This window comes from Carassius auratus, chromosome 40, assembly GCF_003368295.1.
Source record: "Carassius auratus strain Wakin chromosome 40, ASM336829v1, whole genome shotgun sequence".
NCBI lineage: Eukaryota > Metazoa > Chordata > Actinopteri > Cypriniformes > Cyprinidae > Carassius > Carassius auratus.
Genome location: NC_039282.1, coordinates 15,564,529 through 15,583,428, shown reverse-complemented (window position 1 = coordinate 15,583,428; position 18,900 = coordinate 15,564,529). Strand labels below are relative to the sequence as shown.

Below are 18,900 nucleotides of genomic sequence, written 5' to 3'. Positions count from 1 at the left end.
TAAATAGAAACAAAGCAGAGAATATTAATTATAAAATGTGAAAATATTGTCTTTGACAATAGGGGGCTTCGGAATGAAAAAGGTTGACAAAAGTTTGCCGTAGTAGTCAGGTTCTGACCGCTCTGACTGTCTTTCGCTGTGGTCAGCGGCTGCATGCTGAAGGGTGAATGTTGACCACTAGAGAGCGTAAAGGCATAGCTGAAATTGGACGGAAGGACTGTTGCTCTGAGTCTGTACCAAAGGCTGCTGTCTTATAGAGTTAAAGGTCTGGAAGTGGTTTAAAATGGGTTTGTTAGCTGGTGCGCGAGCATTTAATGAACCTGATTTTGAACCAATGTGATGATAGAGAAATATAATTCCAGAGGCCAACAGAAAAGCACTAGTTACCCAACAGATGCTAAAATCTGCATCACCCCTGCGCCGATCAGACCGATGATGCTCAGGTCACACTTGCCTTCAACCCTCAGTGACCTCACGCTTTTGTTATCAGCTTTCCTAAAGAGGAACAAACATTTTCAGTTTCGCAATACACCTGGGAGGCCTTTGGCGTAGGATGCTTTTTGCATTTAATCTGTCAAGTTTTTAATAGCACCAGACAAATGCTTTTAAATGCAAACAGAATTTAGGCAGTTTTACACTTTTAAAAGAAGCTGCATAAATATCTACTATAATGAAAGCCTATAAAAATATTTGGGATTTACAATACTGTGCAAAATCTTTTTATGCTTCAAAACATTTGCTCTAAGATGCATGGTTGTGTATCTATTTGCTTTAGTGTTCCGGACAGTATATATTATTGTTATTTCTAAACATTCCATTGCATTGCAAATATTGTTAATATCATAATGATTTATTTGTAAATTCATATTTTGACTATGAACACATTTATTCATTTTTTTTAGCATGGATGCATTAAATTGATCAAAAATTACAGTAAAAACTTATAACTTTGAAATGTATGAAGCAGCACAACTGTTGTTAACACTGATATTAATCATAAACATTTCATGATATGAGAATCACTTCTGAAGGATCTTGTGACTCTGAAGACCAGAATAATGATGTTGAAAATTCCTCTTTGATCACAGCAATAAATTTAAATGATGGTTATTTTCTATTGGAATAATATTACAAAATATTACTGTTGTTAATTGTGTAAGTGATACTTTTGAATGAAAAAAGGATAATGTCAGTCTCATGATGGTGTAGCAAACCTCTTTTTGACGTAATCGACCCAGGTTCGGATCCGCCGTTTACCAAACTTTTTTCTCCCTTTTCAAATCACATCATAAAGGCATTTATTTTCAATATAAATGAAGGCAATAATCACAAAAGATGAAAATAAAGTAGCAGGATAAGGTTAGGGTAGGTGTAGGGAGGGCTTTAATGTCTCAATCAAGGTGGCATTCATTTAATAATTTGACTTAAAATTATAATTTACACTCAATACATTATTACTGCATACTGATTTTATAATGTACTATTTTTTTATAATACTGAGGTGCAGATAATTGCTTCTATTTGCAATAAGTAATTTAAATAGCTGAAAATCCTGCATTTATAGCATAGTGTAAATATAATCTATTGCTCTCTACATTTAGTGCAAATAGTCTCTATGGGTATTTGCACTTAGTGTAAATATCATCCATCCCTAAGAAAATATACCATTTTCACTTTATGTAAATAGTATCTAATTGCTATTTGCACTTAGTGCCGCTGGCATTCCTTTAACAGACACTCTTTCATCTACATTAAATTATGTAAATGCTCAGCTCTTGTCCTGGATGAACATCTCCTCAGATGACAGCAAACTATCCTCAAATGAATGACTCCACTCCGAACACAGATAATCCTGTTGGACAGCAATTTAGTGTCCAAATCCAGAGGTCTGGAGTCTGTTAGCAAAACACAGGTGAGTTAATGTAGTACATGTTGTTCCTACTGTAGATTAAATAGAGCAGTCCACATAGCAGTGTAGAGAGAGTGTGGTTTATGTGATTATACAACTTAAAAATAATGACAAACTGTCTTTGTGAAAGCTATCACATGGCTGTCTTCTGATTGGTTGAGGATGATTAGCTGGTCAGTCACCTAAACTGGTCCGACCAGCTTAAGACCAGCACATGACCAGCTAAGGACCAGTATTAACCAGCAAAGGACCATCTTAAACCAGCTCAAACCAGCATCCCAGCTTTAAAACACACCTAACCAGCATATGCTGTTTTTTTCGACAAGGTTAAAAATAGAGTGGATAGTCAATGACTAGGCAGCAATCTACAGTTTTGTTAACTATATTTGGTTGCTTATCCAAAACACAAAAGCTGTACCAATGACTTCAGATGTATAGTCTGGGTCACGTCTGCCTGGTGTTGATCATAGATTGTACTTTGCATTGGCCACTTGAACAGAGGCCAACACTGTGCATGTCACCTCTCAGGGGCGGATCTAGAGAAATATTGATAGGGTGGCAAGAAGGGGGCAGGAATTTTTGAGGGGTGACAACATATGGTAGACGTATATATATACTGAATTTAGTCACAGTTATCACAGTTTGATGATAAATAGTATATGTGCACACTACAAAAGGGCACAGGCTATCATTTACAAACTTAATCTCATGCAATCAATGTCTTGCATTTGAAACAGTTCATATAAGGAATAAGTGACCATACCCCATAAGCACCACACACTCACTAATGCATACAGTATGCATCGACATGTCATTAAGAGCATTATAAAAGGTTCAGTGTTATCCATATGTCAATTTATTATAAGAAACAAGATTTTAACAGCCATTTACAGATGGGGAGACTGATTTTTTACTGTTTAGTTTTAACCACCATATAACTCAACCAGTCAAGAGCTAGATTTAGCCTTAGATGTTATATGAATATGGTCTCTGAAGTATAGGTTTTATTAGCTGACAATAATAATTAATAAATAAACATTATAGGCACAATTAGTTTTATCAAATGAAATGGTGAAATTCTCTCATAGCGCACTGATGGTAAATGTGTAGCATTTATCATGCATCAATATAGTGAAGAACTGAAAACACCACGCGTGCTTCAGTGTGTGTGTGTGTGTGTGTGTGTGTGTGTGTGTGTGTAGTAGAGCACACATTCCCAGAGATGTGTATAACAACACCTTAAGGGTTCCCATAAGCAGGATTTATTGTTGTGCCCCCTTCCTCAAATATGATGATGGAAGAAAACACCTTCTATAGGGGTGAAAAACTAAAAAACTCAATTTTTTGTAATAAAATAAAAAAACTCAATGAATAAATAGTATTATTTACAAATCACAATTGTAGCTCTCGACATTTACCTGTGGCTATAACTTTATTATGACTCTAATTTATTTTATAGTCTCAAGCATTCAGAAATCATGCAAAAGGAAACTAAGCAGTTTTACTATGATAAAACCATGGTTTATTTTTGTAAGGGTTGTGATATGCACGTATTTTGTTGAAGAAATTATAAAGCCTGTGTCATCTAAAGGTGGCCAAAAATGAAAGATTAAGTGAATATGAATTAAATGTTTGGTCAGTAGCCTAAACAAGGATTTGATCGTCCTGTACATGTAACAGCAGCAATCTCATGGCATTTGTAATAACATGTACATAAATAGTTTATTTTGTATTTGCCTACATTATGTATTTTAACAGTGTTATTATTAACCAATCATTATTGCCTCATTATTTTTTTATATAATGCATTTTAAGCCATTTTAAAGGCTATTGATGGCTTAGGTCTGTTTTTATAGCAACAACAACAACAACAACAACAAAAATATTACAGTATATTAATACTTTGTAAATTATTAGAGTTTGGGGATTGCGAATAATTTGAATCAGTTCGGGAGTTCGTAGCGGGATCGGGAATCATTTGAGTCAGTTATGGGGATCGCAAATTATTTGAATCAGTTCGGGAGTTCGGAGCGGGTTCGCGAATCATTTGAGTCAGTTATGGGGATCGCGAATCATTTGAATCAGTTCGGGAGTTTGTAGCGGGATCGCGAATTATTTGAGTCAGTTATGGGGATCGCGAATCATTTGATTCAGTTTGGGAGTTCAAAGAGGGTTCGCCAATTATTTGAGTCAGTTTGGGGATCGCGAATCATTTGAATCAGTTCGGGAGTTCGTAGCGGGATCGCGAATCATTTGAATCAATTCGAGAGCGGAGCGGGTTCGCGAATCATTTGAGTCAGTTCGGGAGTTCAAAGCGGGTTCGTGAATCATTTGAGTCAGTTTGGGGATCGCAAATCATTTGAATCAGTTCGGGAGTTCGGAGCGGGATCACGAATCACGAAAGATTGATTGAAAGATTACATTTTCAAATTGGCCATTACCTTCAATTCGTTACTGCCAACTGGGGTGGCAGCAGGGGCATTTGCCACCCTATGCCACCCCAGTAGATCCGCCCCTGTGCACAATGCATTCTGGGATTGCATTCTTCATGAAGGATGACACCAAAAGAATCTCATCAGACAACTTGCTGCCTACATTAAGTTTACAATTAAGCCTGTGACAACATTGTTAATATTAACTAAAACCATTACACATATTTTTTGTTAATTGAAATAAAGCTGGAATAAAACAAATATAACATGTAAAACTAATAACAAAGTTATTCTAAATAACTGAACTGGACTGAAATAATATGAGTTTAAGCTGAAGTAGTACTAACGTTAAAGCTGGCCTAAAAATAAATGTAAGCTAAATAGAATTTAAAAAAGTTTTTTTTAAAAACAATACAATAAACAATACTAAAAATTTTTTTTGATTATGATCCCTTAAAATACATCACAGCAAAGTTCACCAATGCTGTGTTAGAAAAACATTTATTTAAACATTATTATTTTTATTGTTTTTATCCCATGGTCTTTTATTATAAATATTCTACTAATATTTTTATTCATTCAGTGTGTCATATTTTTGACAAAAACAAAACCAAAATGATTATAACATAGATCCCAGTAAAAGTCTCACACCTCAGTCTGTCTGAGAGTACGCAGTTAAAAGTTTACAGCAGCTTCTTCAGTTTTCATCAGAATAGCAGTCAGTTCTGATCTGTTTCCTGGTGCTGTTGGAGCACTATTATACTGACACGCAGCTCCTGTGTGACTCATTCTCTGGGTGTGTCGAGACAATAGGTGTCTTACGTTTCACTGCGGCTTTCTGTTTATCTGAAGCCACAGGGCACAGAGATCCCGAATGCATTAAACCACCAAATTCAGCACCTGCCTGGAACTCAAACCTCATGATTTTTTGAGAAAACACATTCTCTGAAGCATTTAGATGAACAGATTTCTTCTGAGAACTATTACTGTGCAAATAGACAGCAGAAATCAGAACACAATCTTTTAAAACTAGCTGTAAATGCAGAAAGATATGAGAAGGAATAGTAAATATCTAATCATTAAGGATATTTATCTTGTTTATTGATTTCAAATCATTGATATTTAATAAAAACATTATATCTGAATATTATAACTTTTAACAAGTTTCTATTTTAGACAGCTTCCAAGTAAGACAAAATACTAGTAAAGTAGCATCCTTTATAACGTTCTGAGGTATGAACCGTATTTACAAATGAATCATATAAAACAACAAAAATATGTTCTCTTAATTACATATTTAAATGTTTAAATATATATATATATATATATTTATATATATATATATATATATATATATATATATATATATATATATATATATATATATATATATATATATATATATATATATATATATATATTTATATATATAAAAAAAACCTAAAAAAATGGGGGGAAAATGAAAGGTATGACTTACTTTGTTGCATTAAAACTGTTTAAATGTTACAGTTTTTTCAGTGTTGTTGTTTCTTTGGTTAGAAGTCTGTCCTTTCCATCTCATATCTGCTCCTACTAAGATATTTATAAAGCCAAAGTAGAAACAATATTTAAATGTTGTCAAAAACACTTCAAAGAATGAACTGGGGAAGAAAAAAAATGAAATGCATAACTAGATGCTATGTTTTAAACTGTTAAAATGTAGCAATTTAAAACGTTATACATATATAGGTATATATATATATATATATATATATATATATATATATATATAGCTGCTTAATACTACAAATACTCCTACTTAAATAATACAAAATAATAAACCAAAGTAGTAACAATAATTACATTAAAAGTTTTCTGTTTAATTAAAAACTTTTTTTCTATTTGTCAAACCTCTGGTTAGAGGTCTGTCCTTTCTATTTCTCATCTTCTCTTACTTAGACATTTAAATTGCTACAGTGCAAATGGTATAACAATTCTGTCAAAAACATTCCCAAGAATGAAACGGTGATAAAAAGAGGATATGTTTAAATAGTCTTTTCCCCTTGTTTTTTATTTTATTTTATTTTTATTTTTAAAAGCTTTGTTTAAAAGTCAGTTCTTTAACATCCTATTTAGATATTTGAAAAAAAAAAAATACTACTTTTTTAGGTCTAATTTTCATTAAAATTTGTTCTAATATATATTTTTTAAACCTTTTGGTTAGAAGTCCATCCTTTCCATCTTTCTCTAACACACAAAAACAAACACAAATACACAGGCCAGTGAAACATCCAGCTGGATTTCAGATATAATCGACGGCGCTGCGGGTGGATGGATATCGGGACGGCTGCACGAATGACTGCTGTCTGGACGGATCAATGAATGACTGCTGTCTGGATGGCTGGTATGACTGCTCTATGAATGACGGTGGCCCGGACGGGTGGCTGTACACCAAGTGCGGTTGGGGGTGATAGGTCACGGGCTGTGGCTGATAAGCCATGGGTGCGTTCCTGGTGTACTTGTACCTGGGATCCGGGCCCTCGTCCAGGGAGCCACTACAGCAGGTGAATATGCACCCGCCAGCGAATAAGAAAGCAGAGGACACCCAACCGATGTACAACGCTTCCCCGAGTTCTCTACGCTGGGCATCGATGAGCAACGGGTTGTAGAAGTCCTGGATGATGACATGTCCGGTCCAGGAGACAGGGATGAGGCAGCAGAAGCAGCCCAATAGGATCATGCATCCAGAGATGATCAGAACCATCCGCTTGGCCCGGTCGTTTCCTTGGATGCATGCCGTGCACTGCATCCCAGCGATGGCAATTAGTAAACCCAGCCCAGTCAATGCCACGGAGCAGCACATGAGCCCCCGAGCAGCCTGGAGGTCAGGGGACAGAGCCAGCAAGGAGTCGTACACCTTACACTGCATCCGGATGCTGGCCTGCCGGTAGCAGTTCATCCACAAGCCCTCGAACCGGGTCTCCATCACGATGATGTTCTCCCCGATGAATGCTGTCACACGCCACATCGGCATCCCGGTGCTGGCCGCCAACCCGACGAAGCCGATCAGGCTCACACACATTCCCACGATCTCCAGCGCGCCGTTCGCCATGATTCCAGGAGCCTGAAGAGTGAGGACTGGTTTTGACTGTGAGGTTTGGCATCCCGCTGGAATGGGAGCTGATAGGTGTTCACCTGTTCCCAGGCTCCGCCCTCTTGCTCAGGAGAGGGAGGGAACGCCAGGGCTGGTTGCTATGAAATCAATCCCCCCGGCGAGGCTTTGTGTCTGGTTTTGTGTCACTAGAGAAGGAGGAGGAGCTCGTAGCTGTGTTGATGTTTGCTCAGCAGGGTTTGATTTCTGTCAGGGATCCTGTTAAGTGAGGAAACACAGCTGAAGGGGTTACTGATACACTCAGACACACAACAACTCTGGACTGCTGTCAATGTTTAACTCCACTGGGGTTGTGGCTCATTAAACTGCTGTCTGATAAGTTCAGAAGAACTCCTGTAAAGTCAGCTGATGGCTTAACGTTGATGTTTTTCATTTAGTTAAAGGTAAAGCGTGTCATTTCTGCACCGCTAGAGATTTTGTTATTTTAACAATTCTATTTGAGTGGTTGTTTGCAAGTACTGTAGCTATGTGGTTTTCTATGGGAATCCCAGAACACAACCACATACTGTAGCAACAGTACCACTCAGAACATAAGCAACTGCACAATAACTTCTTAAAAAACAAAACAAAACAAAAAAAACATTTAGAAGCCCTTATCAGATGCATGGCACCTTTTCACAGTAGAGCATTTTTGTAGTTCCATTTAATGCTGAGGGATTTTTAGCATGTTGCTGTATGGTTGCTAAGGGGTTGTGAGTGGTTTGTAGAATGTTGCTGTATGGTTGCTATGCAGCTGATAAGAAATTCTAACTTTTTTTTTTTTTTTTGAATGTTACTATGTGGTTGCTAGGGTTCTGATAGGATTTTAGAATGTTGAGTATTTAGCATCTTGCTGAGAAGGGTCTGTCTGCAGACTGCAAGACGGGGGCGTAACTTGAAGTAGGAGGCGTAACTTGAATTTGTTCAAATCACACAGAACCACGCAAGACCTCAAAACGAGACTTTGTCGGGATGCGTTCGAAACCGCATACCCTTTAATTAGGCACTTAATTTCAATAAGTACTAACTTAAGGAGCGCTAAAAGAGTTTATACTCTACAGCCTAAATGCGTATGTATGAAATATGAATCCAAATTGTATATCATCATCCGCTATGTTGATCATGTGACCTACAAAGTTATAACAAGCACAAAAACGTAAAAGATATAAGTGACAGGTTTAATTATTGTATTTGTAATTATCTTGATATTGAAGAACGTAGCCAATACTGTTGATTTTTTTATATATATATTGTTAACTCTACTTATGTGATCAAGTGTTATCCTTAAAACATTTGTTTTTTATTAGAAAACCCAAAATCGTTATCTCTTGAATATTTTTTAAATAATTTTACGTGAAAAACGTTTTTCTTTTATAGCATTTCATACTATGAACACATCATTTTTTATTTACTGTTTTATGGCATTATGATTGTTTATTATCAGATACAACCTCTTACCATGATCTTTTATGTAATAATTTGGCAATTATAATTAAAAAGTGGGTCAGGTGCACAAACACCTCACAGCGACTCTGCAATATCTGCACAAAGGGTACTTCGATCAGCTGCTTGAAGATCTCATCTTTGGAGAAGACTGTTAATTTGATACTCTAAAGTCAACAACACATGATACAAAGCTTCATTCAAACTTATTGTTCTAACAATCAAGTATTTACAGATGGTGAACCCAACATCCTCCTGCCATCTGAACACAGCTGATACAGTTCTGCCGCTGCACTTCACAATCTCACTCTTCTCAATGGGGATGTCGTTAAACAACAGGATGAGGAAGATCTTGATGACGGCTCTCTGAACCACACAACCTTGAAGCTAGAGCAGGGGAACACGTGCAGGACAATCTGACTGCTGTGTCTGCTCCAAACTTTCGTGTGCCTGCACCCCATGAGCACGACTACCTGAAAAACATTTACACAGAGTTTACAAGAACATGATTTATTACTTTTGTAGTGGGCTAAACCACTGAAGTGGTTCAAATATATAAATAAATTATACATTTATCCAAAGTGACTTACAGTGCAGTTTTTACCTAATATGTGTTTCCTGGTGTTCAAACCCACAACCTTGCACTGCTAACTTAAGATTTAAAATGTTTCATTTATTTTTGTAGTGTACTTACACAAATCCTTTGATGGTAGCATTACTTCATCAGTTACTCTACAGCAGATAAACACATGTGTGTCTCATCTGTCCCTGTATCATCCAGACAAGGGTCAGTCTCCTCTGTTATATATCTGTGATATACTGCATTTACATGTTGAACTAATAACTGATGTAACTCACTTTTTATCCAACACAAATGTTCCTTAAATTATCAATATTGCAAATGGACAAATAAAATAGATAACTTATGTTTAGTTACTTTATGTAGATTTGTTTGTTTACATGACTCACATTCATCTATAGCAGTGTTGACAAAAGTGAATTCTACACAATATCACACACACATATCACTCAGACACCTGTTTCATGTCTGTTAGATGTGCTCATCTACAATACTTATCAAACATTATCCAGGCAGATGATAAATAGACATTTTAGTACTAGTCTTAAAGAAGTATATATAGTTTATGTAAATCTACTATTGAGTCGTGTACTTAATGGAGCTACCCTGTTAGTTATGCATTATAAAACATGTTTACAGCTAAATCACAAATATGCTATATTATGTAGGTCACAGACAGACTGAGCCTGTGATACCTGGGGATGGCGTCTTTTTACCTTTTGCCTATATGTTGCTTACTTTACGCCTTAGTTTTAATAAATTCTTAACTCCAAAAAGAATACCACTGTATGAAAATGACTTATACAGTTCAATTTAAATAATTATTTCGGAAAAAAAATAAGATTCTCACCGTTGTCTCTCACAGCCATAGACAGTAAAAGAAATGGACACAGCGACCCCATTGGAACTCAATTGAGACAAATGAAGCCCAGTTTTAGCGTTTTTTTAGCACTTCCGTTTCTGACGCGCAGACTCAAACGAAGCTTGATGACGTCAGCAACCTGTCTGACAGCTGTAAATCTTCTAGTAGCTGTGTGTGCAAACTGCCATCGTTAATCTTGCAGAGACGGCGAGCTTGAGCGGGGAGTTCTTTGGCGTGAGTGAGCAGGAGTAAGTATTCTGATTAATTATTTTGTATAGTATTTTAAAATGTAACGCTAGTAAGCCATATTAAGTTAATTGCCTGCGAGCTTCTCCACCTGTCTGTACGGTAATGCGACAGAGAGCCGAGTGGTTATGACGCAATCGTTAGCCTATTTTTTACAAAAACTGTTTATACGGGGCCATAATGTAACATAGAAGGTAATGGAGCCCTTTATACATTGTCGTGTATCTTTAGAAATACATAATGGACAAACAGAGTCTTTAAACGCCTCAGATGTAAAGTTATTCGCTGTCAAAGTGACGCCAAAATGAATGGGAGTCAATGGGAATGCTAACGCAAGTGAAGTTCTGCTAAAAGATGGCAGCCCCCACCCGACTTCAACTTCCGGTCGAGTTCCTTGCCCCTTGCTCACAGCAAGCTGTCATATTCGTCTTCTTTCCAGTTTAACGGCGGTTGGCATCCAGCTTATTGGTGCATTACCGCCCTCTTCTGTTCCGGAGTGTGGGTCAGATAATACGTTTTCCTACTAAAACGTAGAATCTCACATTGTCCCCTAACATTAATATCTACACACACATCATGAATCAAATCCTGCCTAAAACCCCTGCCTCCCTTAAAACGTAATCAATATTCTACTCTGCGCCGCCATATTGCCAATAACTTATCGTTTTGAGGTCTCGCGTGGTTCTGTGTGATTTGGACAACTTCAAGTTTATATAGTTCATTTTCATGATGAAATTAGAATTTGGATCATATTGTTTTTTATTTTATTACATCATTATCTTAGATCACATGTACACGTCTCTTTTGGTCTCAAACACACAGTCAGTGTTGCTCATGTCTGCTGGTTAATTTGCATGAGGGGTGTGACGTTTTAACACACACTGGAACAGCACTCAACTGGTTTGACCAGTGTCGCAATCACTGGACCAAAAAACAACAAAATATGATTGTAGATTCCAGGAAGGGACTATCTTAAGACTACAGACCAGGAACACGTACATCCACACTTCTTTTTACACATTTATTTAATACAATTCAAGTCAAAACAGAGATTTGAAAATGGAAACATGTGAAAAACAAACACAATCATATCACAGAGTCAACATTAAGTCACGGATCCACAGTTAAATGCTGTGTTTTATTGTGTTGCTGTTTTAAAATTTCAGTATATTGCATATTATGTCTGTGCAAATTACAAACAGTGTTTTATAATATATACGAGGAGGATACACATTCAAATCAAGAATGTAAAAACTAATATTCACATTTACAGTCATATAATCAACTGAGGATCCGTCAGTCCTGCTTTCCTCTCCCAGCAAGCAATAGCCGTCATTTCAACGTCTGGGTTAAATATAGACCAGATACAGTCCAGCTATGTGTAACCCACTTTTAGCCCAAATAACATTTAATCTGGATAAATGTATTTTTTTTGCAAAATAACTTGTGAGATGTATGATATTCCATCATGTACGCAGAGTCTACCATGATTACAAGTTGTTTGGTTTACTTTATTTTACATGTTATATGTGTAGGCTGTGCGTAGCCACGATTTAGCTCGTATTCAGACCCGGCTATTGTAGCGCACTTTTTGTCAAAACTGATTAATTTTATTTTTTTGCCAGGCAGTGCATGAAATGGTTAATATTCAATCATGTTCGCATTGGTATGATATCAAGGTTCAATACGTCATTTCACGGCATGGTCGATCACGATTTAGCTCCGAATTGGACGGGCTATATGCGGTCTGCTTTAGCCCACCTGCCGAAATCAAGGCAATCTGGTCTATACGTACGGCTTGGCCCAGATTCAGACCAGCGACCTAGAATATTAGTCTTTGAAATGTTTTCGCTTACACAGCTTAATATATATTTGCTGTCAAACATTCATACACAATCTACGATAAAAATATCTAATCAAATGCAATTGCATTTCCCAACCGCTAGATGGCACAATTGAAATACTACTGAGACATGTCTACTGGGACTAATGCCATTGCGCGACTAGGGGAGGACCAAGGGGCAAGGAACTCGACCGGAAGTTGAAGTCGGGTGGGGGCTGCCATCTTTTAGCAGAACTTCACTTGCGTTAGCATTCCCACTGACTCCCATTCATTTTGGCGTCACTTTGACAGCGAATAACTTTACATCTGAGGCGTTTAAAGACTCTGTTTGTCCATTATTTATTTCTAAAGATACACGACAATGTATAAATGGCTCCATTACCTTCTATGTTACATTATGGCCCCGTATAAACAGTTTTTGTAAAAAATAGGCTAACGATTGCGTCATAACCACTCGGCTCTCTGTCGCATTACCGTACAGACAGGAGGAGAAGCTCGCAGGCAATTAACTTAATATGGCGTACGGGCGTTACATTTTAAAATACTATACAAAATAATTAATCAGATTACTTACTCCTGCTCACTCACGACAAAGAACTCCCCGCTCAAGCTCGCCGTCTCTGCAAGATTAACGATGGCAGTTTGCACGCACAGCTACTAGAAGATTTACATCTGCCAGACAGGTTGCTCACGTCATCAAGCTTCGTTTGAGTCTGCGCGTCAGAAACGGAAGTGCTAAAAAACGCTAAAACTGGGCTTCATTCGTCTCAATTGAGTTCCAATGGGGTCGCTGTGTCCATTTCTTTTACTGTCTATGGGGAGGACCGAACATGGCTGCGCCCGAGGTGGGGACTGAGGTGCGTTCTGGGTTGATGCGCCGACTTACGGTAATGGGAGGATGTGACGTAGCAGAAACGAGTGAGAGTGAGATGGAGAAGGAGGAAGCGGGAGAAAAAAATCGTGGATGGGAGAAAGTTATTTCTATGAAAAAACAAAAGAAAAGAAGATCTAATAGTGATAATAGTTTAAATGCTAAATCTCTGAAGTCAGGTGAGCATAACACTGGAGGAAATGTAAGACAACAGGAAGAAATAAAGGTAAAACTACAGTTTGATTCGCCATGTTCTTTGAATCCATTGAAGCTATCAAAAGTGTTATACAACGCTGTAGGAACTGTGTCAGTTAAGCCATTAAGAGACGGAAGTTTAATCATTACATGTGTTGATAACAAACAAAAGGACCTTTTGATTAAAATGACGATCTTGGAGGGGAAGAAGATCAAGTGTGGATTATGGGAGAAGAAAAGAATAGTGCAGGGAGTGATCACAGGGGTCCCAACTGAGTTGACTAATGATGAGATTATGAGTAATGTGACTGGAGCTAAGGTAGAAAGAGTGAAGAGGTTAATGTATAATAAAAACGGGATTAAAAAGGAGAGTTTATCCATACTGTTATCCATGAGAGAGGAGACGTTACCGACAAGAGTTAGGGTAGGATATATGAGCTACCAAGTACGTGTGTACATCCCACCCCCACTCAGATGCTTTAAATGTCAAAAATATGGGCATATAGCAGCAGTATGTAGAGGAAAAGCCAGGTGTGGCAAGTGTGGAGGGGAGGACCATGAGTATGGTAAATGATAAGGTGTTAAAGTTAAATGCTGCAATTGTGGAGGAGAGCACAGTGCTGCGTACAAAGGGTGTGAGATGCACAAACGCGCAGTAGAGGTTCAGAGAATTAAAGTAGAGGGAAAGGTAACATATGCCGAAGCAATTAAACAAGTTAAAGGAAAAAAAGAAGCAGAGTTAACAGCAGGAGTTGGTCCCGGAATATCTGGACAGAATCAGCAATGGTACTCTCAGGAAATTAGACAGACCAGAAAAGAGGTTAAGTCAAAATATATCGCAGTGGACAATGTAAAGTTTATAGCCTTCATAGCAGAAGTTATCAATTGCTCTGCTCAAACAACAAGCAAAACTGAGAAAATCAAAATCATAATAAAAGCAGCGCAGAAATACATTGGTGTGGGGAAATAACTATAGATAGCATCAATGATTTACTACTAGCCGAAGTTGGACGAGAGGAGTCACAAACATTATGACTCTGTCCATTCTTCAGTGGAATGCTAGAAGTGTAATTGCTAATGGTCAGGAGCTAAAGAATTTTATTGAGGAATTAGAAGTCAAACCCAATATTATTTGTATACAGGAGACATGGTTAAAACCAACACTAGATTTCATTATATATGGATATACAGTAGTGCGCAAAGACAGGGACACTACAGGAGGTGGAGTGGCTACATTTATTCAACAGGGGATAAATTATAGAAATATTGAATTGAATGTGCTGGTAGATGTAGAAGTAGTCCTGGTGGATATATGGATAGCTAAGATTAAAATCATCAACTTTTATAATCCTTGTAAAAAAATAGTGAGAGAAATGCTAGATGGGATGTATGAGGGCGAAAATGGAAAGGTAATATTATGTGGAGATTTTAATGCTCACAACACTCTGTGGGGAAGAACAAAAGTGGATGAAAATGGAAGTACTATTGAGGAATTTATGGATGACAATAAATTAATATGTTTAAATGATGGAAGATGTACTAGATTTGATGCATATCATGGGACAGAATCTGCGTTAGATCTTACGATAGTATCTGATCAGATAGCAGGGGTTAGTCAGTGGGAGGTTAAGGAAAGCTTTCTTGGCAGCGATCATTATGTTATTTGGTTAAGTGTTGGGAATCAAAAATTGTGTCTAGAAGATAACTGGTTTTCAAGATGGAAAATGAGAGAGGCAAATTGGGGGTTGTATAGTTATAAAGTGAATGGTAAGATGATGGAGATAATATCAGATAGGAGTTGTGATGTTGATGAATTAAACTCAAAAATAACAAATGTATTGTGTGAGGCAGCGGAGGAGGTTATTGGTAAATCTTCTGGAATGAGGAAAAGGAAAATGGTACCTTGGTGGTCAGATGAATGCAAGGAAGCAGTAAAATTCAGAAATAAAGCCTTCAGAAATGTAAAGTCAAACCATTCATATATAAATTTAATAGAATTTAAAAGAGCACAGGCAAAGGTTAAACAAGTTGTAAGAGAGGCAAAAAGGAAATATTGGTGTGAATTTTGTGGTAAGATTGGGGCAGAAGTTAAAGTGGGGGATGTTTGGAGCATGATTAGGAAAATGGGAGGAATGAGAAGGGAATTCTCTATACCTGTGATTAAAAATAATGAAGTTGAGGCAGTGACTAATCAGGAGAAAGCTGAGATGCTTGCTAAAGGGTTTGTCAAGGTTCATAGCTCAAAAAACTTAACAGATGGAGAAGTATCATGGAGGGTTAAAGTCATGGAGGATTTCTAGGGAAAAAGGTAGATAGTGAGAGCGTACTTGATAAGGAGTTTACTTTATTTGAGCTAAAGAGAGCATTAAATGGGGTCAAGAATACTTCACCAGGGAAGGATGGTATATGCTACAAAATGATTAAGGAGATAGATGATGTAGCCAAATGTGTAATTCTAAAACTTTATAACAAGATCTGGGAGCAAGGTAAATTACCTTTGTGTTGGAAACACTCTGTAGTGGTTCCTATTGGGAAACCAGGAAAGAACAGGACTGAAGTTAAAAGCTATAGACCAATTGCATTGACGTCGAATTTATGTAAAATAATGGAAAGAATGGTGGTTAGGAGGTTAACGTATGAGGTTGAAAAGAAAGATCTACTCTCTAAACATCAGAGCGGGTTCCGCAGTGGTCGAACAACAATGGACCCTGTAGTTTCTTTGGAGAATCTGATAAGGAAAGCACAAAATAATAAAGAAGTAGTTCTGGCTACTTTTTTGATATAGAAAAAGCATATGATATGCTATGGAAGGAGGGATTATTGATCAAGCTGAATAGGATGAACATAGGTGGGAAGATGTTCAATTGGATTAGGGACTTTTTAAAAGACAGAACAATTGAAGTCAGAGTTGGGGTTAATGTTTCCAAGACATATTCTGTAGAAAATGGGACACCTCAGGGCAGTGTGTGTAGTCCAGTGTTTTTCAACCTAATGATTAATGACATATTTGAGTCAATAGAAGATATGAGAATAAACAGAGCATTATATGCTGATGATGGAGCTTTGTGGGTAAGAGGGAGTAATATAGAAAACATTACAGCTAAGATGCAACTAGCTATTAACAAGGTTGAAAAATGGGCATTTGAATGGGGTTTTCATTTATCAGTGGAAAAGACACAAGTTATCTGTTTTTCAAAGAAAAGAAATAACCCTAATGTAGAACTAAAGCTATATGGACAACTATTAAAGCAAGTTAATACTATTAGGTACCTGGGAGTGTGGCTTGATGTAAAATTAACGTTTAAGGAACATATCCAAAAAATGTTGGAAAAATGTAAAAAGGGAAATAATGTATTGAAATGTTTAACAGGGTACAAATGGGGAGCTTCAGGAACATCCCTTAAAAGAATTTATATTGCTTTGATTAGATCAGTATTTGATTATGGATGTATTGTGTACCAATCTGCATCAAAGACACAAATCAAAGAACTGGACAGAATGCAGGCTAAAAAGTCTAAGAATATGTAGTGGGGCGTTTAGAACATCTCCTGTACCAGCGCTACAAGTAGAGACAGAAGAAATGCCATTAAACCTCCGGCGCCTGAAATTGTGTATGGCTTATTGGATCAATTTAAAAGGACATAATGCATCACACCCTACTAAGGAAGTCCTAAGTGAGTGTTGGGAATATGGGAGATCGCAGATATGTAGCTTTGGGTGGGATGCCAACAGATTAGCAAATCAGTTAAAGATAGAGGATATACATTGTAGCAAGACCTTGCCTCTGGCAATAACCCCACCTTGGTTGTTTTGTTCTCCCAGGGTCAACAAAAGTATATTGAGAATATGTGTTACAATACTGCAAAAATATATACAGACGCATCAAAGGATTCTGAGGGTAAGACTGGAATTGGGGTGTATATTCCTGAATCAGAGATATATATCAAAAAGCGAACTACTGATCATTTATCTATCTATACTGCGGAGATGGTAGCCATTATCATTGCATTGCAATGGCTAGAAGAGGCTAGGCTCCCTAAAGCTGTTATCTGCTCTGATTCTATGTCATCATTAACATCTATTCAGAATGGGGAATCAGGGTGTAGACAGGACCTCCTGAATGAAATCAATCAAATCATGTTTACAGTTAATCAACAGGGAACAATAGTGCAGTTTGTATGGGTCCCCGCACACAAAGGTATAGAAGGGAATGAACAAGCTGACAAACTTGCAAAAGAGGCAACAAAAGAAGAGGAAATTCAAATAAATGTTCTACTTAGTAAGTCAGAGATAGGCCTAAAGGTAATAATCAAACAAAAAGTGAATGCAATGTGGCAGTCTGAGTGGGATCAGGAGAGGAGGGGTAGACATTTATATAAATTACAACAAGATATATCAAGGAAAAGGACCAGTTACACAAATAGGCAGGAGGAGGTTTGGTTTAACAGATTACGAATAGGACACACTGGTTTAAATAGCAATTTATTTATCATAAAGAAACATCCATCTGGGAATTGTGAGGTTTGTGGAGAGAGAGAAGATGTGGAGCATGTCCTTTTAAGATGTAGAAGGTTTAATAGGGAAAGAGAAATACTGAAAAGGGCAGTTAATACAGCTAAGAAAGTATTCTCCTTGGAAACATTATTGGCAGAGCCCAGGTCAGGAAGCATAAATAGCTCTATAGTAGCATTCATCAAAGATACACAGTTAGCATGTAGGATTTAGAATTTTTTTTTTTTTTTTTTTTTTTTTTTGCTTTATTCAGTTTCTTTAAAAACCCAAAATGAACTGCACCTCAGTCCAGCAGATGGCGGTAATACACTTTGTTTGTAAACTGCCATAAAACTCAACAGAAGAAGAAGAAGATTGCGCGACTAGATCACTTTAGCCAAATCTCGCGATAAACATTTCCGCCATTTTATTTTACACGAGGCAGCTTTCGGAGAGCAACAGGTGAGCAACAGTCTGAGTGAAAACCTTCATATTTCTACTTCGATCTTGTAAGTATGCGTGTTATTTTTGATATGTTTATTGTTTAAATTAGTTAGCTGTTATAATGTGTAGAAACCGTGACATTTTAACATTAACATTGCAGTGTACTACTTTTCTCCAAAAAGTTAATGTTACCTGCACGTGTTAATGCAAATGTATCTAAATTCAATGAATGTGGTAAGCATGAAACTATGAAACTTATCATTACTATTTTTTATTATTATAAAGATACCAGTATATATTTGTATTTAAATTAGAGTTGATTTAAAGCAAATTTTGTAAGAACTTTACATAAAATTTAACAGCAGCATAGTGCAACATGAAAAAAAATATCCATCCATCCATCCATGCTTCGGGAAGTCGTGGCCTAATGGTTAGAGGGTTGGACTCCCAATCG

The 18,900-nt window shown here is 37.1% G+C and overlaps 1 protein-coding gene and 1 long non-coding RNA gene across 2 annotated transcripts; both read right to left on the bottom strand.

Moving 5' to 3' along the window:
- Positions 1-6,158: 6,158 nt before the first annotated feature.
- LOC113058704 (claudin-4-like) lies at positions 6,159-7,526 on the bottom strand. Its single transcript, XM_026226862.1, has one exon. It carries the CDS (start codon positions 7,430-7,432, stop codon positions 6,623-6,625), a length of 810 nt encoding a protein of 269 aa, XP_026082647.1. The 5' UTR covers positions 7,433-7,526; the 3' UTR covers positions 6,159-6,622.
- A 1,345-nt stretch (positions 7,527-8,871) lies between these two features.
- Positions 8,872-10,362, bottom strand: LOC113058711 (uncharacterized). The gene is made up of 3 exons (XR_003278022.1): positions 10,345-10,362; positions 9,609-9,682; positions 8,872-9,387 (listed from the first exon to the last, which is right to left on the bottom strand). It is a non-coding gene; the product is annotated as an uncharacterized LOC113058711 (long non-coding RNA).
- Positions 10,363-18,900: the final 8,538 nt, after the last annotated feature.

Excerpts from the sequence above, each read along its gene's own strand:
- LOC113058704 (XM_026226862.1), bottom strand. The coding sequence starts at position 7,432 with ATGGCGAACGGCGCGCTGGAGATCGTGGGAATGTGTGTGAGCCTGATC.